At 40.4% G+C, this 27,662-nt stretch overlaps 1 protein-coding gene across 1 annotated transcript in view; it reads left to right on the top strand.

Annotated features, from left to right (window-relative positions):
• The window catches only part of ITFG1 (integrin alpha FG-GAP repeat containing 1), a 199,787-nt gene that overhangs the window by 45,565 nt on the left and 126,560 nt on the right, over positions 1 to 27,662 (top strand). Inside the window, exons 7-8 of the mRNA XM_050923080.1 lie at positions 9,948 to 10,009; positions 17,695 to 17,779. Coding sequence (XP_050779037.1) covers positions 9,948 to 10,009; positions 17,695 to 17,779 — 147 coding nt within the window. The remainder of the gene's footprint in view (positions 1 to 9,947; positions 10,010 to 17,694; positions 17,780 to 27,662) is intronic.

Here is a 27,662-nt window from a genome sequence, read left to right as displayed (position 1 = left end):
ATATGTTGATTGGTTTGTTTAAAATGCCAGTGTTCAATCCTATACTTGTTACCTTTTTGTTCACGTTTTGTTCCCAACCTTTTGAATTTAATTTAATTTTTTCCATCAGTTTTGTGGCTATCTATTGATTACTGCTTATTAAACCAATAATATAAAAGTAAAACATAGGCTTCACCATTTACCACCTCCTTTACATGTGTTTGAGTGGTAAGCCTCCTTTTCAGAGTGTAATGCTTTCCTTAATTCCAGCCATTAGATTAGGATGTGGAAAACATATATTACAGCAAATGCGCCTGCATCTGGCTTGAGATTTTTTTCAGAGTATCAAGGATTTCATTTCTATGTTGTATACTAGTTGAATGTCATTTCTGTACAATTCAGACAGTTAATATACATGAGCTTTCATTTGTTGATTATCCAATCTTAGACTATAAATATCCCCACCATGCCTACTGCCATCAAACCCATCAGCATTTGAGTAGAGTATCTTAACCAGTGCCAAATACTTAATTTTCTGTGCTTTTCAGAATAAAAGACACACATTCAAATGCTAGTGTTTTAGCAAAACTGCCAACATAAGATACAGTGAGGCACCCTTAAAAGCATGTCAGCTGATAGTGAATTAGTGTTTTGGATTTGTAGTATGGTAGGTATTTCAGAATAGGTGTGAAGTTTAGTTGACACTGCAAATAATTTTAAACATGACCTCTACAGTTTAAATCTAAGGATGCATGTACAAGTCTGAATAACATATACTAATATTAGTAGCTCTTCAAAATTCAAATATTAGCTGTTCATTGTGATGTGTCTGTCCACTCCTCTTTCCCTCCAGCAGGCATCATCAACACTATTAGAGAACTTAATGGTTCCTGAAAATTTTATTAAATCATACATGTCTTAGGCTTCCCCTTCAGTCATAAGTTTCTGTACCTAAAGAAGAACCAGAAGCATGCAAGATTTCAGTGCAATAATCAGAGTCCTGGAGGGAGAGAACCTTCTGGCCCTGCTACTACTTTTAAGGGCATGTCTACATGTACAGCTGCTGAAGCGCATTTGGTGAAGACACTCTCTGCCTACAGGAAAGAGCTCTCCTACCGGCATAATAAACTACCCTATAAGCGTCAGAAGCTGTCCTGCCGACATAGCGCTGTCCACACTGGCACTTATATGTATAACTTGTGTTGCTCAGGGGGGTGGTTTATTCAAACATCTGAGCGAAGCGAATTCTGCCGACCTAAACTCTGGTGTAGCCCAGGGCTGCCCAGAGGATTCTGGGGGCCTGAGTTCTTCCGCAGCGAGGGGCCCCCGCTTCAGCGGTAATTCTGCGATGAGGGGCCCTTCTGTTCTGGGACCTGCTGCCGAAGTGCCCCGAAGACCTGCGGCAGGGACTCCCGACGCCCAAGTACAGCTGGATCTTCAGCGGTAATTCGGTGGCGGGGGGGCCCCCCACCACAGGTCTTTGGCGGCGGGTCCCGGAACAGAAGGGCCCCCCGCTACTGAATTACCGCCGAAGACCCGGCTGCACTTCGACGGGTCCCGCTTCGGCGGTAATTCTCCGGCAGAGGGTCCTTCCACCCCGGAGCGGAAGGACCCCCCACAGGTGAAGACTGGGAGCGGAAGAAGCTCTGGGGGCCCGGGCCCTGCAAGAGTTTTCTGGGCCCCCCAGAGTGAGTGAAGGACCCCGCTCCAGGGGCGCGAAAAACTCTCTTGTGGGCCCCTGTGGGACCTGGGGCAAATTGCCCCTCTTGCCCCTCCCTCTGGGCAGCCTTGGTGTAGCCATGGCCTTAAAATACCGGGGTCAGAGAGAGAGGAAATGGATGAAAGCTGTGTAGCCAGTTGGGATTGTTGATGCTGTACTGAATGGAAAGCCTTTGTCAGCATCTCCCAGTCCAGGTCACATCTGGAGCATCCTCACTACAGGTGGTCTAAAGATGACTATTTGAACTGATGGCATCGTTTTGCTTAGCAGGCTCTTTTTGTTTTATCTGAAAACAGAGAAACAGCTGCAACTCTGAGCACATTAAAATTGGTTTATCTAAATTAGCATTCTAAGTGATCATCTTCTGTTGAATTCTCATGTTTCAGACAATGAAATTTCATTGTTGGGGTTTGCACGGACAGCGTAAGGGAGATTAATTGCTTTTCACTGCTGTAGTTCCTTTTCATTTGCTTTAGACCTTCAGGTTGTGTTTTAGTTCTTTGAGAGTGCACAAAAATCAGCAGAATTGCATTCCCTAGCGTTGTAAAACACTGGTCTGTGGACTGAATCCAACTCATTTGATGCATTTGTGTGGGGCTAAGGTGGTAAATTTGGGATTTTAAGAAAAATTGTAGCCATCATGTTTGCAGAGAGGACTTTCCACAAGTAAACTGTGTGTAAACCAATGCCATGTTTGCATACAGCCTAAAACAATGATTCAGGTTTGAAATTCTTGGTCTTGGATGTGCTGAGAAAACTTTGCTTTGAATTTAACGTAGTTTAAGTTAGGAACCAGTTGCATTTTATCTTTATTTTTCTTGTAACCATTTCTGACTTTTATGCATCATTTCTTGTACTCACTAAAAAAATCTCTTTTTGTAGTTAATAAATTTGTTGTATTATTTTATCTAATCCAGTGTGTTTAAACTGAAGTGTCGGGGAAACTCCATTTGGGGCAATAAGATGTACTCATTATTTCTGTTGATGAAATGGGGGGCTTTATTTAAACTTGTACTGTCTCGGAGAGGGATGGGCAGTAAAGGACATACATTTCTGGGGGAAAACCTAAAACTGGGAGTGACTTGGGCTCACACTGCAGTATAATGAAGGATGATAGGAGCCAAGGTGTGGCTGGTAGCAGCACAGACAGAGACATACCCCTCTACTCCGATTATAACGCTGTCCTTGGGAGCCAAAAAATCTTACCGTGTTATAGATGAAACCACATTCTGTCGAACTTGCTTTGATCTGCTGGAGTGCGCAGCCCTGCCCCCCTGGAACGCTGCTTTACCGCATTATATCCAAATTCATGTTATATCGGGCCGTGTTATATCGGGGTAGCAGTGTAGCTGGAGTGACTTGCATGCTGTACCCTGTTTTTGAGCAGTCCAGACTGGAGGCTACAGCAGCAAGCCATTTTAAAGAGCACCCTAGATTAGAGGGCTGGGTGACAGAGCTACCTCTTAGTCTGGGTTGTACCCTGGCATGTCACACACTTTCATTGCTCATTTTATCAGTAAAAGGGCTTGAGTGGGAAACTGAAAGTTACTATATGCAGGGAAATGCAGAGATAATGAAGTCTCAAAGACCAAGAAGAAGGAGAAAATAAGGAAAGGAGGGTGTGGCAGAAAAGGTAGAAGGAATGCTGGCCCTAAGGGCAAGGGTGTTTTTTTGTTTTTTTTGCTGAATGATACTGAATTGATTAGTAAGGTGCTGAATAAATCAAAGTTATTTAGGTACTACACAGGCCATATGCTATTCATGATCTCTGTGCAAACCATATAGGCATGCATGACTTGCATTTGTAATTTAGGCTGTCACCTTTGAAAACTTGGCCAAAAGTTTTTTGAAACTTCCAAAATGGAAGACCAGCCTTCCCAGTATACTGCAGTAGCTGAAAAAATACTTTATAATATACTCACCTCCACACTTTCATTTAACATACAATTCAGACATTTTAAACGATTATCTTTGCATTAGCTTTTTGTAGTTTGTCTCAAATTTAATCCCCAATTTATTTCTCCCACACACCAGATAGCTTAATAATAAAAACAAAACACACATTTCAGCTAACTGACATCCTAGCCATTGTATTCTCTTTCTATTTTTTTCAGTAGTTAATTCATTTTAGAGGTATTTTTTATGCTGGCCCTATCATCATGAATTTTATATGAAATACTTCTTTATTTTTAATTTGCCACCTAGTGTTACAGTAGTGCCCAGTAGCAGTAATATATATCTCTGTTCCCATTATGAAATTATAATTCAAGTAGTGTATAACATGACTAATTTAATCTGCATCAGGATGAAAGTTTTTTTAAGTCTTTATTGAATTTATATTAGAAAAAACCACTTCACATATTTCCACTCACTACAAGCAATTAGAAAATATTAAAGTACAAGACATGCACTCTAAATTACAAATATTAGAGAAAATAATACAAACTAACATGGGAGTAAACTGATGTTCAAACCCAATCTAATGCAAAATAATCGTAAAAACGAGGATGAGCCATGTGTGACGTTAGCTGGTGCATGTATTGTGAAACTCATACCAGTAGTGAGACAAGCTATAGTATTATATAGCAATTCTCAAGGCAGACAGAAAGGATTGATCCCATACTGAAGTAGGCAGGCCTTCCATTAGCTTCACTGGATGAGAGACTCCGCAGGATGAAAAGAACCATGCCTAAAAATATTGATTTAATTGGTTTAATGTATTTTCTAATGTAGAGGAAAAAAATAACTTGGTATATGGTGCAACTCCAAAACAAGAAGTTATTTTTAACAAAAGAGAATTACATTCAGTTAGTCCTTTAAGTATTATTTAATGGCTAGGGCTTTTAACTTTCTTATAGTAGATAATATGCCTACACTTCCTTTGCAGGTTTTACCGGCAGACTTGCATCATATATATTAATGTATAGCTTCAATCCTGTAAACCTCATTTCACCAAGACTACTATAGGCAAGAGTCATCCCTTTTTTGATGGATTACATTATAAAATATTTTAATTATTCCAGCAATCTGAAGACAAAGCTTTAGCCAGGACAATTCATTACATTTTAAATGATGGTATTTATGTGAAAAAGAGGGCTTACAGGTATTGACAGGGACCAAAATTAGTGGCAAGCAGCTGCATGGGGAAATTTGCTTCACCATTTTCTCCATATACCTCATGACTGGCATTTTGCTTTTCCAGACTTTATCCTCACCTTATCGAAAACCTAGTCATTCCAAATTGCATGTTATGCTTTTAATAAGATTAGCATGAGGCCTCCAAAATATTTTTTTGCAAATTTCCAGAAATAAAATCTAATGTATTGATGCACTCTGCCACTATAGGTGCTGGAACTAGTACAGTAGCACCTCCCACTTTGAAGTGGTTTCCATCATTTATAGGGTTTGCAGTTTGGTTCAAAGGCTCTCCACACCCCCACTGTACAAATTGTTCCAGCATCCCTGCCTGCCACCCATCTTTGTTTGGTTTGTCTTGGGTTAACGGCATGAAAATATAGAAATGGAGGGGAAGACTGTTTTTGTTCAAAAAATTATTTCTTAATAGGATGATTTGAGCTGGGTGGTGCGTAGTCCAATTTTAACCCCCATTCATGGGAGTTAACGAAGAATAGACTATATTATGGACTGTCTTTTAAAATAGCTGTCATCAGGATTGCAACAGTTATTAATTCATAACTTGAAAATATGTCCTGTTTATGAACTCATAACTGCATATAGTGGAATGGTTTATTTGAAAAAAGGACTGTTATTAAAAAAAGGCATACACAGATACTTATTCAAAAAGCTTCGAAGAGAAGAGATTAAATTAGCTATTTGCAGTATACGTTAATTCTTAGTAGCTTTAATTTCTTGGAATTTTGGTAAACACACTGCATCCATATTAACTTAGTCGACTTTAGGGAGAAAGAGAGAAACTATTTGGCTTATGCCGCTGTACAGCAGCATATTCTCATATTAGAGGGGAGGAATCCCAAGAAGTTAAATCATGAGGTTACCAAAGGCATCTGATTTTGATTTGTGCTTAAAAATTGCAAAACTATTTCATTTCCTATGTAAAAGAGCTCTATAATTATGTTAAAATTTTGTCAGTCTATTATGATAAAAACAAGCCTTAGTCCAAGAACTTCCAGAACTAAGAACTTCGTAACAGATTCAGAATAATTCACTATGCGTAGCCTTTGAATCTGGCTTTTCTACACTTAAAACACAACAGTGTTTTGTAAATGGATTGACACAATCACCTGACCCATTTACAGCAAAATGAAAGTTCAGCCTCATAACAGTCTGTGAGCCATGTGAGTGCATTGGCAGTTATCCCATTTTGGCTAAGTAGGGCATAGTTTATGGAAAACAGGCACATGCAATGCATCACCAGCAGTAATGGGATAACATTGTCAAAGATTCCCTGCTGCACTGAGAGCTGGTGGGAAGGAGGACTGGTTAATCAGTTACACTTAAGAAGTCTTGTATGCACTATGCAAAATCGTACCAAACAGGTTATGTGAAAACTGATATAGTGCCAGTGTGACTGGAGGCCAGCTGTGGTCACTCAGTTAGGGTGAACTGCAAAGAATGGGGCAGCCAAACCCCAAAAAGCTGACGGATATTCCAATACTTAGATTTACCAACCCAGCATAAAACAGCTTCTTTATTACTTTACTGGTTACTGAGAAGTCCAAACAACACAGTTCCCTTAAGGTGATCCAGCCTCAGGCCTACATCCAGGTACCCATGTCAAATATGATGAAAATTTCTGTCAATCAAGTTTCATCATATAAAGAAAAAGTTCTACCAATCCGAAAGGATTAGACACATTACCTCCCACATTATTGAATATTTCAGATCTTACCCAAATACACACTACAGCCAATTCTTTTTAACTAAACTAAAATTTATTAAAACAAAAGAGAGAATATGGTTAAAAGATCAATATACATACAGACATGAGTTCAGTCCATTGAGGTTCAGTTCATAGGTCATAATCCAATGTCCAAATATCATATTCAGGACATACCAGCATAACTGGGACCTCAGTCGTGTGACTCAAACTTCCCCTGATGAAGCCTAAGCAGATCTGAGATGACAGAAGCAGGACCGAAGGGTCTTTTTATACAGTGTCCTAGTATCCACTTGACCACACAGTTCTGGTTAAACAATAGGCTTTTGATACAACCTTTTGCTTTCTAACACCACCAATAATTAGTTACACAAATTAACATAGGGTAATTTATCCATTAGGCAGTCTATTACAAACTTCAAAGAGACATATAGATGACATTATTTTACCCAAGATTCATCCAAATGTTAATATTCCCTTTTGATCTCTGAATCAATAGTTACAGTGACAGACAGGAACTCTCTGTTAACTGGTAGCATCTAAGATACACACAATTAGTATTACTTCTAACAATATAGGTTTGCATTTCAAAGTACTAGCCTAATTAGGGCCATTCATGCTAAATATCATTCGCATACCTTTCTAACATGACTTTAAAGATGAGCTTTGGGTCATTCAGCCTGCAAGCTGTTTAACCCTTTCTAGCCATGCGTCACAGCCAGCCAAGGTCTCTGCTAAAGAAGAAACTGTTGTTAGCTGCCATTGTTACTCACCAGGTATTCTACATGTGGTATGGAGACACACAGAATGTTCAGAGCAAGGGTTCTCAAACTAGGGGTCGGGACCTCTCAGGGGGTCACGAGGGCATTACATGGGGGGTCATGAGCTGTCACCCTCCACCCCAAATCCCGCTTGCCTGCAGCATTTATAATGGTGTTAAATATATTAAACAGTGTGTTTAACTTATTGGGGGGGGGGTCGCACTCAGAGGCTTGTGATGTGAAAGGGGTCGCCAGTAAAAAAAAGTTTGAGCTCTACTGGTTTAGAGCCAACCATGACAACTACTGTTTGCAAATGTGCTTAAACATTTTATTGTGGAGAACGTTTTGTGTGTTTTGAATGTTAAAATTGCTCTTACTTTTGAGAATCCCTAAGTCTTTCATTGACTTTTCAGTGGGAGTTTGATTGGGCCCCATATGTATGGCCCTAACAAATTCACAGTCCATTTTGGTCAATTTAATGGTCACCAGTTTTTAAAAATTGTAAATTTCATTATTTCAGATCTTTAGATCTGAAATTTCACAGTGTTGTAATTGTAGGAGTCCTGACCCAAAAAAGAGTTGTGAAGGGATTGCAGTGTTATTGTAGCGGGGTTGCAATATAGCTATCCTTAACTTCTGCGCTGTTGCTGGTGACAGTGCTGCTGCCAGCAGAGCTGGGCAGCCAGAGAGCAGCAGCTGCGGAGCCCAGCTCTGAAGGTAGAGCCTCTGCCAGCAGCAGCACAGAAGTAAGGATGGCAATACCATGACCTCCCTAAAATAACCTTGTAAACCCCCCCCACACACACACCCTCTTTTGTGTTAGGACACCCAGTTTGTGAAATGCTGGTCTCCCCTGTGAAATCTGTGCAGCGTAGGGTGAAAGCACACAAATGACTAGATTTCATGAGGGAAGACCAAATTTCACGGTCCATGACTCATTTTTCATGGCCATGAATTTCATGGCCCTACCCATATGCAATGCAACTGCCAGGTTCAGCAGAAGTGAAGAAAAAATGTTTTTGTTTTTTGTTTTTGTTTTTTTTTAACTAATCACTAGATTATTCGCATGGCTATAATAAGTGATCATCCTTGCCTTTGTGGCTAGGTTTTTTATTTTTTAAGATATTTATCAAATCCTGTTCAGTGACTACATATAAATCCATGATTTTCCACAGACAAAAAGTTAAACGTTGCCAAGTTGAAATTCTGTTTTCCAAATTATAGTAAGTAAATTTAAAAAAAGAGAAAGAGTCCTTGTGACACATCATATTTTTATGCATCAGTCTTGATTATTTCAATTTAAAATGCATATGGATTAATACAGCTTTAAAATTCAAATAAGGCAAATTACCATTTTAAGGCCTTCCATTTATATGCACTGAGTAAAATTGTCGCCATGGTATCATTATACTAACTAACATAATAAATGAAGTCACTAGAATGGCTTAGGGGCTAGAGTGCATCTTGGTTTAACTGGGATGTTTAATTAGGTTGTCATCTTTGCTGGTATTTTTAAATATTTTTAAAGCTCTAATTGTAAAGAACCATTGATTATTAAAAGTTAACCATAGACTATCTTTTTGTGAGTCACATTTTCAGAAGGTCGTCCATTCATAAGTCTTAAATGCTTGATAGACATTTTTAAGGGTCTAGAAAGATAGAGTAAAATGTTGTAGTTTTCAGGGTTTTTTTTAAAAAAGGGATTCTTTAATAGAAAAGGACACTTATCCTTAATGTGGCTTTTAAATTTTCATATAACATATTCCATCTGCTTCTTCAGGATGATATCAGGGAAAGGCATTAATTTAACACTTTGAGGGTTCTTACTATTTACAAAGGAACAACTCTATTCTACCCTGAATAGTGACAACACTTGAGCACAGTCATGGAGCTCCTTTACATAAGTAGTGAAATAGTTTTGCCATTTTAAATTTAAAATAGTAAATGGAAGAAGGAAAAACTAACAAAATGGGCCCTCAGATTGCTGAAAGGTGATTGTGTTTAAAAAGGTTGTCGTCATTCTTTCCCCCACTTTCCTTCCCCCTTCCGTCCTCCCATTTTCTTTCTCTGGAAATCTTCCCAAAATTCTTCCAATCAAAAATATAGATTCTTCTGTAAGCAGTAATGTTCTGATGAAATTTTTTTTGACTAATCACTGGAGAGCTAAATTTGATGCCAGAGAAGCTAGAAAAACATTATGATGTTTAGCAAATCATAAAGATTCTGTGTGATGTTTTCTTCAGTTTTCAGACTTGTTTAGCTCTTTTCCCTAACTAATCTCTTGTAATAGCTAGCTCTCTTTAACTCGTCACTTATATGCACGTGGTTTTCTAGCGCTTATATGTGTACATCTTTTTTATTTTTATGTTTTTGTTTAGGTATGTGTATACATGCACAGGCATTAGTATACCAAAAGTATGTATTTTCACACAATTGTACTTGTACAAGTAGAGGCCCAGGGCTGAAAACAAGCTCTTTTTTTTTTTTCATAGTTTTGATCCGTTTGTTTATGCATTCGAAAACCACTGGACTACTAAATAAACTAATTTACATCTATTATATGTAGGGTTAAAAGCATGTGTATAATCAAATATTAAGTTTTCTAATTGTATTATGTTTGTCTTTTCAGATCTGTTCCTTACTACATTATCAAGTTCCCAAAAAATTCAGTTTGAAACATGGGTAAATAAGGTAAGGAATAAAATACAGCAAACATCTTATGCTAAAATGTATAGCTTTAAGAAATATAAAACAAGGAGGTAGCTGATACTGATTTCAAGAATAAACAGAGCTGACATTAAGAGATCATAGCTGCACTATTGTATTCCAAATGCTGAATATTGCTGGAGGAGATGATGATGCAACTCAGCATCAGTTCCTCTGCAGGATTTTAGCATGACTGCCAATTAAACCAATCAGTCTGCCCTAATGCACATCTTAACAGGGCTCCTGTGGTTATGTCAGCTGTCGTAAGAGGTTACTGTCATTTAATCTGTCAGCATGATGGTTTATGAAGAAAAAGATTTTCAAAGGAGTAATTTTTCCTTGTTGCCTCCAGTCTTAGATATTTTTAGTTTGATTTAAATGTGGCTAAAAAGATTTCAGGGCTTTTGTGCGTGAAATATTTAGATAACACACTTTTTCCTGTGGAACTTGTCTCTAATTATAGATAGGAAACTCCCAAGTAGATATCACAGCACAACTCTGAGTATTATGAAAAAAGGAAAAACAAACAAAAGACATTAATCTTTTTCAGCAGGAAGTCCATTTTTTGATTATCTGCTTTCAAGATGTTTCTATATAATTAAAAGCTATGATTCAATTCAAATTGGCTTGTAACAGTTAATAAAAAGCCATTAGGTAGTATGAGATAAAAATGAAAGGTTTGAATAGGCAGTCTTTAAGTAAAATATAATTGGATAATGTCATTACCATTGCTTTGTGCACAAAATGGCATGGAGATCTTGTGGAGATACTACTCACTTCAGGCGTTTTCCTGGGTGTGGAGGGAGTGGAACATTTAGAAAAAATCAGTTGAGAATCGATTTGGTAAAGACAGACACTTCTAGAATGATGTGACAATATCTAACATAGAAATATTGGAGTGTGAGGTTTTTGGGTGTGGACAGCAGGGTTAAGGATATGATGATGCTATAGTACAGCTTTGAGGCATGGAGGTGTCTTAAGTTGTTTTGGTAGCTTTAAATTTTATGCCTTTCATTCATGTTTAAATAATAAAATAGCTGCAGTACAGTGCCCTCCAGCCTTGACTCAGGCTCTGACCCTACAGTTAAGACTTGGAATAGTGCCACCATAGACCTCTTATGCCAGGAAGGCCCCTTGTACAGAGTACTCTTGGGGGCTGTTTCTAGCTCCTTTACTCTGTCAGAATATCATTAAAGGGTATTAGTATAAATGATGATCTAGATTCAGGATTATTATTGAGTTAAGACTAAAATCTTATCTTCCCATACAACAACATGTGCTGCAGCCATGCTATCAAATCAAGCAGAGATCACCTTTTATAGTTTATACTGTAAATTAAGGCTGTAATAGAAGCTGAGTAAGAAATCTATTAAAATCTTAAGTACAATATATATTACACTGAACTTCCTTACAATGCCTTTTTTATAGATGCCTTGCTTAACATGTGCATTAGTGTGGGTGGGGAGATTAATTCACTATCACTTAAATTTATTGTGTAGTAAATTTTTAGTGCAGCTTAGCATCAAAATTATGAGAATAAAGACACGCACCTTTTTCATCTAACCATAATTACCTTTACTTTATGTTGAAGAGCGGTAAAATGGAGAGACTTGCAATGGTCAATCAAGACTGTATATTTAACATTACTTAATAGTACTTGCAATTAGTTTTTCCTAAAATACCAGTAATATAAAGAAACAATATGTGCCCCTGTAAGTCTTTAATGAAAAGTATAAAAGTATCGTTTTATGCATTTCAAGCATATTTGAATGCAGCTTTTGGTATAGAATGCATGTATTCTGTGTACACTGTTAGCTGATGAGTGAACCTCCTTATCTGCAGAAAAGACACAGTTGACACATGAAAGGGCACACGGGATCACATGCCCCCTCAGGTTTATACATTCCATTTAGCAACAGCTTTGAGAGGTTTTTAAATTGTGGGGCCACCGTCTCAGGGGAGTACGGATGAACAGTTGGAGGTAGGAATGGTGATACCAGATGGCTCAGGGCAGCCCAGCAGGGCTTGGGAAGGAAACGCCACCTCCACTTCTGACTCACTTCAGCAAGCCACTCAGCCTGTCTGGGTTGGAGAAGGGGGTGCAATCAAAGATTGTAGCTCAAAGCAGGGGCTCAGCTCAAAAAGTTTGAAATTGGCCCCCCCCCCCCCCCCCCCCCCCCCCGAATGAACATTCCTCCATGCCCCACAATTTGAAAACATCTATACTAAATAAAATGTGTTGTCCGCCATTACAGGATTTTTCCTCGCGTACCCCCTGATAAGAGCTTGCATACCCCCAGTTTGAAAACCACTTTGATAAAATATTGATGCCAGAGCTGTATCAGGGATATTGTTTCCCACCCCCACTGCAAATTCCTATCACTATAGCATTAGGAAAATGTCCTGAAATTAAACACAGGTACTGTGACATTTTGGAGAAAACCCAGACTGGTAAAGAGTTCTGTTACTACTTGCCCTATAACTTTATGGTCTGTAGTGCTGTGCAGCTGTGATTGAAATCCCTGACACAGCCTAGTTCCTGTTTTCAAGGTGACACCAATAACCCTTCCAGTCCCGAGTCTCTCCAAATCAGTCTTCCTGAGTTCTCAAGCTATTCCTCTCTGGTGGGGCACCCCCCCCAAAGGTGTGAAACCAGTCCCACTGTTGTCAGTTTGCTTTGGCATACACACTCCACACAATTTACACATCAGATCTGCTAAAAAGTTTAATAGAAAAACCACAGATTTAAAGATGAAAGTGTAAGGGAAAGGAAACATATGCAAGTTACACAGAAAATAAGCATAGACACAATTTCAGGCTTTACACTTCCATGTATTAGAAAAGGGATTTTATCTTCTAAGTTATCTGTTTTCTGGCTGGACAATTGATGGGCGCTTGAAGTTGGTTTGGAAGGTGTCCCTCCTTGACTGACTGCTCCCCACCCTTCCTTGCTATGAACGTTGAGCACAGTTTCTGTATACATAAATTCATAACCATGATGTGTATACATCTCTCATAATGACTATCAAGTTCAGAACATTACAAGCTTTCAGAAAATATTTTACTAAATAGATTTGTGTAGTACAATGACATTGTGTACTATCAGTTGCTTTTAACTGTATATTTTGGGGGTTTAAGCCTTCTGTTCCCCTTCCAGGGTGTCTGGACTTCTTTGTGCCTTCAACCAGTAAATATTTGCCATTGTGGGTGGAAAAACAAATGTCAGCTATAGAAATCTGGCAGACAAGAATAAAAGAATTAAGAAAAATACAATGATTCACTGCATGTATTAAATTAGCTGCACTATTTCAGGAAAGATGGATGAAGTACAATTAATTAAGGCTTTGTCTACACTGCCACTTTACAGCGCTGAAGCTTTCTCACTCAAGGGTGTGAAAAAACACCGCTCTGAGCAATGCAAGTGTCAGTGCTGTAAAGTGGCAGTGTAAACAGTGTACCAATTCCGAGCGCTGGTAGCTACTCCTCTCATGGGGTGTGGCTTTTTACAGCGCTGGGAGAGCTTGCTGCCGCGACTGCATAGCCATGTTAAAGTGCTGCTGCGGCAGTGCTTTAATGTTGGTAGTGAAGACATACCCTAATTAAAAAAGTAAAATAAAAAAATCACTGTAACTTATAATACGTAGATTTACTGTAGCCTATAACTTGTGCAGACATATCTGCTTTATTCCTTTATTTTATGTCTGGTACCTGTTTTAATATTTTGATAGTGATTTTTTTCAACAAACCCGATCATCGTTAATAAAAATCTTAAATTCAAAGTATATCAAAACAAATAGGTTGGTGCAAATTGCTTTCCAAATTAGTGAGCTAAGCTGTATAACAATACTGTAAGGTAGGTATTAGCTCTGTTTTATAAGAGGGACAAATAGAAGCAGAGATCAGTTATAACTTGACCATGATATCAGAGTAGTGGGATAATGTGCTCTACAGGAGTGTGATTTTTAAAGCACAGTAATGTGTTGCACATTAATTGGTCTGTGTAGAGTCTGGTGGTGTGGTTTATTGTAGTGCTGCTTGAAACAGTACTATGTTAAAGTACACTAAGGAAGCTTTGTATGGACCAGCAGGCTCTACACTCGCCAATTAATGTGCAAAGATTATTGCACTTTAGAAATCACATCCCCAAAGAGTGAACTACCCCATTGTGTAGACAAGCCATTTTGAGAGCTATAATTCCATATCAGTGTTCTGGTGACGATACAAACCATTTGAGCTTTGCCCTCATGTTTTATAGTGTCACCAGACTTCTGAGGTGGCTTTATATACTCATAATTCAGTTTGCTAACTCTACATACAAAGCTATGTAACATAATTAATATTTTTATAAGCAAACTTCCATACTTTAATGGAATTGTCCAGTCCAGTAAAAGATTGGTTCTGACTTATTTGCATTGTGGACCAGTTCTGTTTTAGTTATGGATTTTAGAATGCTACAGACTACAAAGTTTTAGACAAGAAAAATGTTATTTACATGTTACCTACAGAAAAAGGAACCACCTTCCCCCCCCCCCGCCCCCCCCGGCACCTGAAAACCAGCATCCACTGTTGAATTGCTAGTGGAATAAAATCCATAATATCTTCTTTTAAATACTACAGTCTTTAGTTGGAATAAACAATTGCATGGCATTGATATGGTTCAAAAGTGAGAATATTTTACATGTAATTAAAACTCCAGTAAATAAATATTTGTAGTTAAATTATTATCACATATATTGATTGGCTTCTGTTCTAGATGTTGGGAAGAATTGGGGATAATGATTTATAATTATAAGAAAAATATAAATAATTTAAAATATGTTTTCATTAGTGCAGTCCATGCATATGTATGTAGACATTTCTTTCAAAACTTTACTGGATAAAATATAACTTTTGGCTTACTGAAAACCTAGATTCAATAACTGAAATCTGCATCTTTGAGCAGAATTAGAGTAATCGAGAAACATAAATTTTACTGTTTCAGAACTAAGTATTTTCTTCCTTTTAATCTGAAATACATTTCTGTCTCTGTCATCAAGGGATCAAAGGTGACATAAGAATTCAGTGTGTGGAAGCCCTTATTTCATGTTCTCAGTGCAAATGGCTGCAATCGAACTACCACATAAATAAAAACCACATGCAGCATTTACAGAGGTCTCAAATGTAAAATCTAAATTTACTCAAATCAGTCAAGAAGAATAATTTGGATATTAGATCCTTCAGAGACTTTAAGACATAATACATCTTTCTGAATAAAGATAACAATTGTTCAGAATCGAAACTTTCTCTTCTTTTGATCTACCACAAAATGCTTTAGAGGTATTGGCCTCTGTTCTTCTTTTCTGGTCACTTGACGTAGGGCTTAGTCCTCTTTACTGCAATGAGATAACTAGCATCTGTAGGGATTACAGAGTCAGCTCTGCTGTCAGATAATTCTACTGGAGCTGTTCATGGAAAACAATATGAGCTTAACAGTTCTGGGGAAATCACTCTGTTTTTGCATCCATATTGATTAATTTGTCCTCTGAGCCATTATCAGTTACAGATTATACTCCAAGAAAAAAATTAGCTATAATCAGATGTCAAGGGAAAACTATCCCAAAGAAACCTCATCTAGGGAGCTAAGTCTCTAAATCTAAACAGAGTATGAGTAAGAAAAATATGGACAATCTTCAAAATACAAATAATCGGAGAAGTAACGAGAGATCTGACTCAGTTTTAATCCCTCCTGTAAAACTAGTTCTATGGATATACCTTTCAAACAGATAACCTGTTATTAAAAGGGAGATCAGTCAGATAAATTGTCTGAGTGTAATAAAAATCAACCTGAAATGGTAAGTGGTAGGGCTTTTTATATGCTTCTTAAAATACCATAAAAATATTTTAAATCTCACAGAAGTCCACATGCCATCAATCAGGGACAGAGGAATTGATGCCTTGAGATAGATCGGTCAGTCAGCAGCAGCTTGTGTGTAGCGAATGGGTCCAGGAGGTACCAAGGACCTGACATCAGCTCCAGGGGAAAGAGTGGAAGTGTGTTCTTGGGTGACAACAGGAGATTTGAGGGGCTGATTGGACGAGGTTGGAGGGAGGAAGAAGAGGACAAAAAACTTTGGAGTGTGTCTTACGATAGCTCTCCAACAGATGTTTGGATGAAGTGCTTGAATTACAGGAGATGTATGAACATTACCATATTAATTTGATTCAGTGCCAGCCACCGCAATGGAGGGGTACACTAGTGAAGAAAATGTAGGATAGTGGCTAGTACCTATACCACTATAGTGTTATTTTTCAATATGAATTCATAAGATGCATCTATTTACATATTCTGAGGTCTCATTTCAGTTTTGTTAGTTTCCATCATAAATTTATGTAAATATTTTTAGAGTTTACAGTTTAACATAAATGAGTTCTGCAGTGAAACTGCATATATAGCACCAGGGCCAGCGCTACCATTTTTGCCGCCCCAAGCACAAAAAAAAAAGAAAAAGAAAGCCACTTGGAGTGCCGCCCAAACTGCTGAAGCGCAAAAAAAAAAAAAAAAGGCTGCTCAGACTGTGCTGCCCCAAGAATGGACGCAATGCCGCCCCTTAGCCTGTGCTGCCCCAGACACGTGCTTTCTCTGCTGATGTAGCAGGTGCTTTTGTTGTTATATAACACTGAAGAAATTGTAACATGAGAGTAATGTATAAAGTGTGGGTTAAGTATGAAACACTCCCTTGGGTTTTTTAGTAGTACCTTTTTTAAATTTATTTATTAATAGAACAAAAATACACAGGAGGATAAAACACAAAACTGGTCCAATTTGAACATAAATTACAACTGAGAAAACTCTGAATCAATAGGAGGAACTCTTAATTTTATTATTCCTAGATTTCCAAAATATATATGTCAGATTTGATCAAATGTTAAATATTTCATGATGTTTTTGCAGTTGTTTTCTGAGATGTCACACCTGTTACATTTTGACTCAAGATATTAATTAATATACTGCATTTTACAGGTTTCAGGTACTCAAGTGAGCATGACTCCCAGTAAAGTGATTGGAGCACTGGGCCTCAGATCTTTTTTTATTTAATTAAAAATGTACCATTTTTTGTTCAACAGCTGGGGCCTGACCCTGCACTACACCTAGTGTCCTCCACTCCTGTTATTTCAGCGGGACTGGAAAGAGGCTCTGCACTTGGCAGTATCAGGTTTTAATTCATAATATTGCATGTTGTTGAAACAAGCCCTGCTCAGCACTAGTATAATCAGAATAATCTGGAAGGTAATTTCTATATTAATAGAGTAATTTCATAAATTGTAAATCTTACTTTATTACATTGCTTTAAATATTTAGACATCTTTATCCTATGATTATGCCAATGAACTAACTAAATCTTTTCCTACAAACATATTCAAATGTGCATACTCTTACTCATTCATGGAGTCTTGTTGACTTCTGTGAGATTCTGTTCAGGACTAAGGGTCTGCACATCAGATTTGTTTGGCAGCTTAGGCTCCAGTATTCCAAACAGTGCAAGTTTTCCCAGTTAAAAGACAGTTTTTCACTTATTAATCCTTTTTTTAAAAGCTATTTTTAGTCTTTAGTTTACACTTCAAATTTTCGTTGGTTTGTTTGCAGTTCATTAGTGTAATTTTGTATGGTGTATGTTTATTGTATTTGATAGGATGGAAATTTCTCCAATGCCACAGATACAAAGCAAAAACCTGAAGACACGATGGTTGTTGGACAATCAGTGTTTGCAGATTTTGGTGAGATTCCTCTTTTTTTCCTCCTCTCTAAGCTATCTGACACTTGCATATTTATTTTTTTTATTAATTAGTTATATTTTTCTAGATTTTTTTTTTAATGTTTTTTAATGTTAAGTTTTTGTCCAGCAGATTTCAGTGGTTCCTCTACAGGCATCATAGTCATGTAAATACATACTACATCAGTGGTTCCAAAATTTTAATAACCTGTGACCCCTTTCACAAAATGTCATCAGTTTTTTATCAGTGATTCAGGTAATGCACATATTAAATAGGTTAAACACACAATTTATTCTCCGGAACTAGATGATTTCTTTAGATAGTCCTTTGTCCCACAGCAGTAACTAGTAGTTTTATGGGCCTGATTCTGCTAACATTACTGCACATTAGTGGATCTACTTGTGATGGTTAGCTTTACCCTCATTAATGAGTATTCGCAGGATTGAGCCCTTATTTAGATGTCATGACATGGTTCCTCTAATGTGTGGTACAGCAATTTTTGCCTTAAATATAGTGATGCTCTTGAGGGATTAAGAAGAGAGCCAGTATTAGAGGTAGACGATTCGTCTTGTTTTATGCTGATACTTAAAAAATGCTCAAGATTTTTAGCACAGTTTAGTTTGACCTTTAAAGATCACCTCTCCTGGGTGACTGAATTTTGCTGGTCTGTGGTATAGCTGCTGAATACAGGTTTCATGTGTAGTATAACAGAGTAAAGTAGAAGTTCAATGATATGTAGAGGTTATGCTAAGAAATTTTATTTAATGTATTGTGCAAAAGTCATTAAAAATTTAAGTTTTAATTAAAATTTAGGCCATCTACAAACATTTGCCTATTGTGTGCCGTTTGAAAGAGAGAACAGAACCTCAAAATATTCCAAAATGCTTTTTATCCATGTTTTCACGGTTTTGTATTGCCCTGATGGACATGGCTGTTAATCATTCCAAAAAGCAGATGGTTTTGACTGATGCTCTGTATATTAATATTCACAAAGTATATGTCAGCTTTCTTTTGAAAGATGTAAATCCTAAGGAGCAATCTGCAATAGGATTTCTTCTTACCATGTGTTGTAGCAAACAGAAGTATCTTAATATGGCCAAAGGATGTATCATAATTTTAGAAACTTTGTCGTATTTGATGGACATTTAAATTAACTTAGATCCCAGGATATCTGGGATCTTGAACATTCTTAAATTATTCTGATTTTGTGAGCATATTTTATAGGAAATATAATAAATATGTTTACCTAACTTGTTGAGTGAAGAATCAAAATTTAGATGTTAGATATTAAACCGCAGTGTAAATGCAGAATTTGGTTCTAATTACTATCAAAAAGCTTTGTAGATTTTCATATTCCTTTTGTTGTAGAGACAAACTGAAAAGTTACTTTTCACATACTGGAGTCCCAGAGAAGGCTCAGGGATAGCTTCAGCTTCTGATAATTTGAACATGATTATGAAACAACACAATATGTTGTATTGTTTTAGGCTCTTTTGATATAGCTAGATTGAGAGGATAAAAAGTGAGAAGTTTCTTGCTTGGTTTTATAAAAGAAATAAAATAGTTTCAATCCTTTTTGATCTGAGAGAGACAGCTAAAGGTTCCTTAGACATTTTTTTTTTTCTGAAAAGATTATACCAGTGAAGTTGCAGTGTAGAGCGTCTGAAAGCAAACTGACTTTCAGAAGTGTGTGTTCTGTTGCTTTTCCTCTGGAAACTAAAACAGAACTCTTAAAAGCATAATTATTTTTTCTTCTCTTTGATCTTTCTGTGGCTAATCTAAATCAATATCTTAGTAAATTAAAAGTTGAGTAGATAAAGTGACTGAAAGATAACAAAGTAGAAAAACCTGACCAGAAGGATCTGATTTACAACAGTCCTTTAACCACTTTAACCACTGGAGAGACATTCCAAGATATGTGAAAACGGAGCATCTCAAACTATTGATTCAAAGAGACAGTGGTTTTGCTATATGGTATTTAATCAAATACAGAAGTATGGCATTAAATAAACGTTGCTTGTAGATGAACTAACCAAAGTAAGGAAATATAAAGGCTAAAGTGAACAGAAAACTGTTTAATACAAAATAGTAGTTGATCAGGATATGCAGGTGAATGAGACACAAACTCGGGGATGGATATTAAAGCAGAGACCACAACTTATTAATTAATTTTAATTGGAATATCAATGGGAGTGAGTGCAGCCTCCTTGTCTCCCCTCCCATCAATACCAGACACCTTAATGGAGTCCAGCATGGGTTTAAATGGCCTTTTTCCATATAACCAATAAATCAGGGTTGACATCCTTCAACCTAACTCACTGGACTCAGACCACCTCTGAATTCTCTTGTCCCACAGTGGAGAATGAGGGTACATCAATCTGCAAAGACTTAAGGTCTACCCTTCTCCTTACCAGCCGTTAGGAACACCAGCCATATCCTATGTCTTCATTCATGTTTACTCCAGGAGTTGGCCTTTTCAGACTTATATCCTCATTGGACGTTGGCTGCAAGATGAGATGATTTAAGACATTCCCATTTTAATTCCCAACATTACATTTCTATTCTATTTCTTAAATCTAAACGTGGGCTACTAGGGTGTCAGAGAAAGCTCTCCTTCCTCCCCCGAAATGCATTCTAAGGCAGGAAGAGAAATTCAGTGAGGGAAAGGCTGCAGTGTGATTGAATATAAATACTCCCCACCATCCCCCCATCAGGGCCCCAAGTGAGGACCATTCTCCTACTGATCTGGTCAAACTTCCTCACGCCCCCATTGAGATGGTGGGCAGAGGGGCATTGTTCCCCCTCCATATGTTGGGAATTTTCTTTGCACTTTACATTGCTAGAATTCATGTATTCTCCAAAAAGCTGCATATACAGTACGCACAGAGCTTTCTGAACTCATATCTTTGCCAGCTGGAAACAAAAAATTCTTTTTTTTAAAAGTATGTATTAACCTGTAAGTTTAAGGCCTCTCAGTCAGTTAATGATTTTAGACATTTAAACACTTTTTTCTAAAATTTGTTTAGAAAAGCACTTGAGGCTAAAACTCCAACCTTAACCTTTATCTTTGTGCAAGAGATTTCCATATTCTAGCAAACTTTACACTGCCAATACGTTGGCACAGTCTTTGAAGGGAAGGCTATAACTATAAACTTAATTCTAAACTTCTCATGTTTTTGTTTGGGATTAAGTGCTTTCTTTGTCTAACATTTATTTTTGTTTCAATTTGTCTAAAACTATGTACAAAAATGTAAATAGCATGGGAAGCTGAAAAAGTTCAAGTCTAGTGTAACAGGTAAATAATTGTGAAATACATTCACCTGATTAAATGTAACAGAGCTTTTGGGGAATTAATATCTGTAGTGCAAGTACAAATTTAGATACTTTAATGTTATACATGTATCTTATCAGTATTACCTGCAATAGGGAGACTTATTGAAGCTGTGCAGTAAAAATCCTTATTAGAAATAGTTATTGTACATACACACTAGCTCTCTTTTAAAGTAAAATATCCTAAGTTTTCAGTTTTTTTCTGCTTAGAATTTCATGTTGCTTAATTGAAGAAATTCTGCAGATATTAATGTTCAAGACTGTCTTAAACCTCTAAGCTATTTGTTCGATGTGGATGGGATAAAGTTGCAAATAAAACCAAAATGGTGGTTTGAGGTGTTTAAAGGAGTGAGGGTTGAGTTATGTTTGTAAAACATATGCAATTTCTGTGCAACTATGGAAAAAGTAGAGCTTTAGCCTAGAGTACATTTTTTCCAAGCAACTGACATGTAAAAAAGATGAAGGGTATGTGTTTGCACATCAGGAAGAGGTCACACCATTGTAAAGCTCTGTTCTGGAGTGTACCATTGTTTTGCTTATTTAATACAGGGTTGAAATTTGAGAAGCGTTCCCTAGTGCACACTATCATTTGAATCTTTTAGAAGTATGGTGGAGTAGTATACGCTGTCCAGATCAAAACTGAGCACTAAAAGACAGTCTTTCTTCTGTCTTAATCATCAAATAGCAAAGATGGCAACTTGTTACCACTAACACTTATAATTTGTTTTGCTGAAATGGAAGTCTGTAACATGGATTACTTGATTTTGGGGTACAATACTATCTGTAAAACAGAATAAAGCTACACCTATCTGATTTGTGAAATACACTAGTTAGTGTAGTGGTACTGTTCACAAGAAAAAACTTATATAATCAGGCTTTATCCCCATAGTAAATTAAAACTAACTTCATCTTGAATATAAAAATGTCTGGGGGGATGACTTTCTGCATCCAAAGCTCAATTGTGTTTTTAAACAAATAAAAAAATAATGGGCATTAAAAAAGAAAACATAGAGCTTTTCTGCAGTCTAGAGTCAAACAAGGAAACAGTATAGGGAGCCCACTGCTTTGGCCTTCATAAAGCTCCTGACCTCCCTTCCTGCTTCTTTTAAATACCCCACTATTTGGAGAGTTAGACATTATTGCCAAGTAGACTTGTTAACATTCCTTCATGGTGCTCCTGCTGATTTACCAACCCTTTTAAATGGATTGTGGGGTTTTATGGCTCTTGAACATGGGGTTCAACTATCACTGCCATATACTAAGTTGGATCCACCCATACAAGTTTTCCTGAAATCATACATTAACAACTTAAGAATCATTGGTACACCTGAATGCATAGAATCTGGAGCATTGTTACTGTTCATGGCAAATGACATTTTTGTACTCCCCAAGTGAACCTGTATATTTATTTAGCAAGGTGACCCGCTTCCCAGAATGATTAACTCCCTAGATCTGTACTTGTAGTATGATGGAACTTGAGAATAAGTCATGGAATGTTGATTTCTGAGATTTAGAATTGAATAGCTATCATATTGGAATTTTGCTGGTGGTTGTACTTATTTGTTGTTAACTAACTTTTATGTACATTAATTCCAATTTTAATTTTTCTTTTCTGAGATCATAGTGCTGGGACTACACATAAGAACATAGATCATTAGTGTGCAGTCTTGAAATATTAAATAGGGAGTTGGTGGCTTATCAAGGGTCTTAAGTATCTTGGGCTTTTATTGTCCTCTTGTCTGATTCAGTAAAGTGGTTTACCTTGGTGATATCAGCTTTTTAGTTTTAACTAATGTTGCTCTTCTAGTGATTGCATTCTACTCTAGGTGTATGTTACTCAGGGAATTCTGAGTATCAGTGAATGCACAGAATTCCTCTGTCACGCAGAATTTTGTGTTTTCCCAGCATAAAATACATTTTGCCCAAGCGTTCTGGTGCCACAGCAGCCTCTTGTGGGCAAAAGATGGAACCACGGCACTTCTGGGACATGATGTATTTTCCATGGGGAAAGAAAATTCTGTGCCCACTGTTGCAGAATTCCACCAGGAGTAGAAGTTCATCACAGCACCCTGCCTACAGAGCCAGATTAGGACAGATTAGGGAGTTCTAGGCAGCTGTTTTGATGGGACACTCGAGGATGCCATACCAGTTTCTGTGATTCCTGTTTCTCCTTCATTTGCAAATTGTATGTCCTACTTCCTCAGTGCTTGGTCACATATGACCACAGCCCATTGGGTGTTGAGCACGGTGGAAGTGGGATATACCCTCCAGTTTATTTCTACCCCTCCTTCCCACTTTCCCTCCCCATCTCTTCTCAGGGACCCCCCTCATGAAGAGGTTCCACAGAATTTAAGAGGGAAGGGGTTCTACTCCCATTATTTCCAAATCTCAGAAGCCAAGGGAGGTCTCAAACTGATTTTAGACCTGCTTCAGCTCAACAATTATCTCAAGAAAATAAAGTTCCGCTTGGTCATTATCCCATTGCTGGATCCCGGAGATTGGTACACAGCCTCAGTTTGAGAGATGCCTATTTTCATGTATTGACATATCAAGGACACAAAAGGTGCCACAGATTATTAGTGAATCACTCACATTGCCAATTCACGGTCCTCCCATTTGGCCTTTCTGCAGAAAAGTGGGTGTTCACAAAATGTATGGTGGTAATGGTGGCTTTCCTGAGAAGGTTAGGGGTGCCAGTCTACCTTATCTAGAGGCCTGGTTAGTCAAGGGCTAGTCCAGGCTCATATAGTATCCAATGTTTGACTCATCCAGTCGATATTCAAGGCCCAAGGCTTTCTGATAAATGCAGAAAAGTCTACCCTCGCTCTGATGCAAGGATAGAGTTCATTGGCGCCAGGGCCTACCTCCAAGAGGTACAATTCCATTCAGTCAGTTCCCTGATAACACATCTCAAAGGTCATCCACTCACAACAGCCTGAAATTGTATGTGGCTCTTAGATCACATGGCTTCATGCACATATGTTGTACAATACACAAGGATGCATCTCAGCCCTCTTCAGATGTGGCTGGCCACATAGTATTCCCAAATTGCCACCATCTGGACATAGGTTCTTGCCTCTCTAAATTGGTTGTTGGATCCACTTACAGTTTATGCGGGCTTTCCCTTTATGCGCCCTCAACCGTCAATGACCCTGGTCTCAGATGTGCCAGTGCTATGGTGGGGAGCTGAAGTGGGGCCCCTCAGAACTCCAGGCCTTTGGTCTCTGGTGGAATATTCACTCCACATCAACATCAGAGAACCGAGTGGTTTGCCTTTCCTGTTAATCCTTTCTGCTCCACGTTATTGGCAGAAGCTTGTTTTTTCTCACAGATAACACTGCAGCCATGTTTTATCTCAATGAGCGAGGATGCCCTCACTCTTCCCTCCTTTTCAAAGAGCAGTGCAGCTGTGGGAGTTTTCCATAGCCCACTCAATCAACCTTGAGGCCTCTTACTTTCTGGGAGCGCAAAATGAACTGGAAGATCACCTCAGCGGGTCTTTCTCCAGTCACTGTGAGTGGTCCCTTTGCCTGGATATAATGAAAGACATTTTCCAGCAGTGGCGGACTCCCCGGATAGATCTATTAGCAAACCGGTACAACAGAAAGTGTCACCAGTTCCGCTCCCTACAATGCCGCATTCTGGGTTCTATTATGGATGCCTTTCTACTACCTTGGATGGAACATCTTTGCTATCCTTATCCTGCTTATACACAGAGAGCTGCTAAATATCAAGTGCGACCAGGGCTGGGTTATTCTGATAGCACCAGCATGACTTGGTCAACACTGGTTCTTCTTCGAGTGATTGCTCATATCCATTCCAGTTAGGTGTACGCGCCGCGCGTGCACATTCGTCGGAAAACTTTTACCCTAGCAACTCAGTGGGCCGGCAGGTCGCCCCCTAGAGTGGCGCCACCATGGCGCTCGATATATACCTCTGCCGGCCCACCCGCTCCTCAGTTCCTTCTTACCGCCCGTGTTGGTCGTTGGAACAGTGGAGCGCGGCTTAGCTGACCTCCACTTCCCTAGCTGCTCGTATTTCTCGTATATAGTTACGCAGTTATAACCCTTTTATTTATATATTTGTATAGTTATACGTTTTCCTTGCTAACATGGTTAGTTTAGTTAGCGGGGTTCGGGAAGTAGCCCCTTCCATGAACCCGGTCCCGGAGCCCATGCGGGGCTCACCGGTTTTTCGAATGGGCCGGCGTGCCAGAAGCCGCGGCCGAAGGGAGATCCACACGACTCCTGTTTCAAGTGCCTCAGGGAATCACACTTGACAGCTAAGTGCCCCATTTGCAAGGCTTTTAAGCCGAGAACAAAACGGTGTGGGATTTTCACTTACCCCTCCACCTGGGGCGCCGAGCGATGATCAAGCGGCGGGCAGTAGCGCCTCCTTGGCACCGGACCCCGCCGATACTACCAAGGCCTTTCGGCACCGGCCGTCGCCGGCACCGATATCGGCTCGGCACCGCTCCCTTCTTCCGAGGTCGAGAGAGCCTACGATTCCTGCTGGTGCCTGATGGCTCCCCGGCACGCGCCGTGGTTGAGACCCCCTGCTCCTGCTGCTTCCGTGCCATCTGCATCGCAGCCAGGGAGCTCGTCTAAGTTGGATTACCTGGCACCGACACCTGCAGAGGCACCGATGACGTCGACACCGTCGTTTCCAGTCCCCCAGGGCCACGGAATCCGGTGCCTGGCAGCTCCCCGGCACACGCCGTGGTAGAGCTTACTGCTCCTGCTGCTTCCGTGCCAACGGCACCGCAGCCAGAGAGCTCATCTAAGACGGATCACCCGGCACCGATGACGTCGGCACCGTCGATCCCGGTCCCACGAGGGCCGTGGAATCCGGTGCCTGACGGCTCCCCGGCATGCGCCGTGGTTGAGCTCCTGCTCCTGCTGCTTCCGTGCCAGCGGCACTGCAGCCAGTGAGCCCGTCTAGGTCGGATCGCCCGGCACCAACACCTGCTGAGGCATCGACGACGTCGGCACCGTCGATCCCGGTCCCGTAAGGGCCGTAGAATCCGGTGCCTGACGGCTCCCCGGCACGCGCCGTGGTTGAGCTACTGCTCCTGCTGCTTCCGTGCCAGCGGCACTGCAGCCAGTGAGCCCGTCTAGGTCGGATCGCCCGGCACCGACGCCTGCTGCGGCACCGATGACGTCGGCACCGCCGATTCCGGTCCTACGAGGGCCGTTAGGATCCGGTGCCTGACGGCTCCCCGGCACGCGCCGTGGTTGAGTTACTGCTCATGCTGCTTCCGTGCCAACGGCACCGCAGCCAGAGGGCTCCTCTGAGTCGGATCGCCCGGCACCGACGTCTGCTGCGGCACCGATGACGTCGGCACCGCCGATCCCGGTCCTACGAGGGCCGTTAGGATCCGGTGCCTGACGGCTCCCCGGCACGCGCCGTGGTTGAGTTACTGCTCATGCTGCTTCCGTGCAACCTGCATCGCAGCCAGAGGGCTAGTCTCGGTCGGATTGCCCAGCACCGACGCCTCTGAGGCACCGACAATGTCGGCACCGTCGATTCCGGTCCCACAAGGGCTATCGAATCCGGTGCCTGACGGCTCCCCGGCACGCGCCGTGGTTGAGCTTATTGCTCCTGCTGCTTCCGTGCCGACGGCACCGCAGCCAGCCAGCTTATCTAGCTCGGATCGCCCGGCACCGAACCTCGGTACCGTCAACCCCGGTCCCACAAGGGCCGTCGAATCCGATGCCTGACAGCTCCCCACTATGCGCTGTGGTTGAGCCTGCTGTTCCCTCCACGCCGGAGACGTTACCGACGGCGAGGAATTTCATTGCCATGACAGAGTCGATGCTGCCTGATACAGTCTCTTCAGGTGACCGTCCTCTGTCAGCACAGCAGAGCGGCACCGTTCATGATTACGGTCCCGCAGGCACTCCAGGTTCTGTCGACACGCCCGGCACCATCGGCAGTCCCGATGCTGTTTCCTCATCGGTACTGGTCACACTCGCTGCACCGCCCGGTATTCCGTTCGCCGACCCGCTGTCGGCACCGTTCCGACTCCCGGCGCCGCGGCGGATACCTTGACTCCTGTAGTCTCTCCCCGAGCCTCGAGATCTCGGTTGACCTCCCGGCACCGTTCTGGTTGCGGGTCTGGATCTCGTTCCAGGTACCGGTACGCCTCCCGGTGCCGGTCCCCGGTGCCGAGTTGGGCAAGGTCCGAGTAAGTCAGAGACTCTGCCTGTGCCTTCTTTAGTACCTCCGTGGCAGTCCGCACACGCATCTGTGTCATTCCATATGCGCAGGTTCTATGCTCAGGACCATGATCCTGACATGATGGCCAGCGGGCGCCCGCCCCAATGCCGAAAGAGGCTTGGCGCATGGGCTTGCTTGGCCGCCAGGGTACTCTGCAGAGGCCCTACAGTTCTAGGTAGCAAAGCAACAAGCCTTGCTTAGCTGCAATACTTATAGCACCGGGATGAAGGAGTTTTTCCTTCAGACCTCCCGCCAGGAGTCCGCTGCCGTCTCGGAGGACAGAGGAAAGGAGGTTCCCGGAGCGTCCCTCCAGGCCTCGTTGGACGCAGCAGACACC

Source organism: Gopherus flavomarginatus, chromosome 14 (genome assembly GCF_025201925.1).
Source record: "Gopherus flavomarginatus isolate rGopFla2 chromosome 14, rGopFla2.mat.asm, whole genome shotgun sequence".
NCBI classification, from domain to species: Eukaryota; Metazoa; Chordata; order Testudines; family Testudinidae; genus Gopherus; species Gopherus flavomarginatus.
The sequence above is the reverse complement of the archived record's forward strand: the minus strand, read 5'-3'. Positions and strand labels throughout refer to the sequence as shown.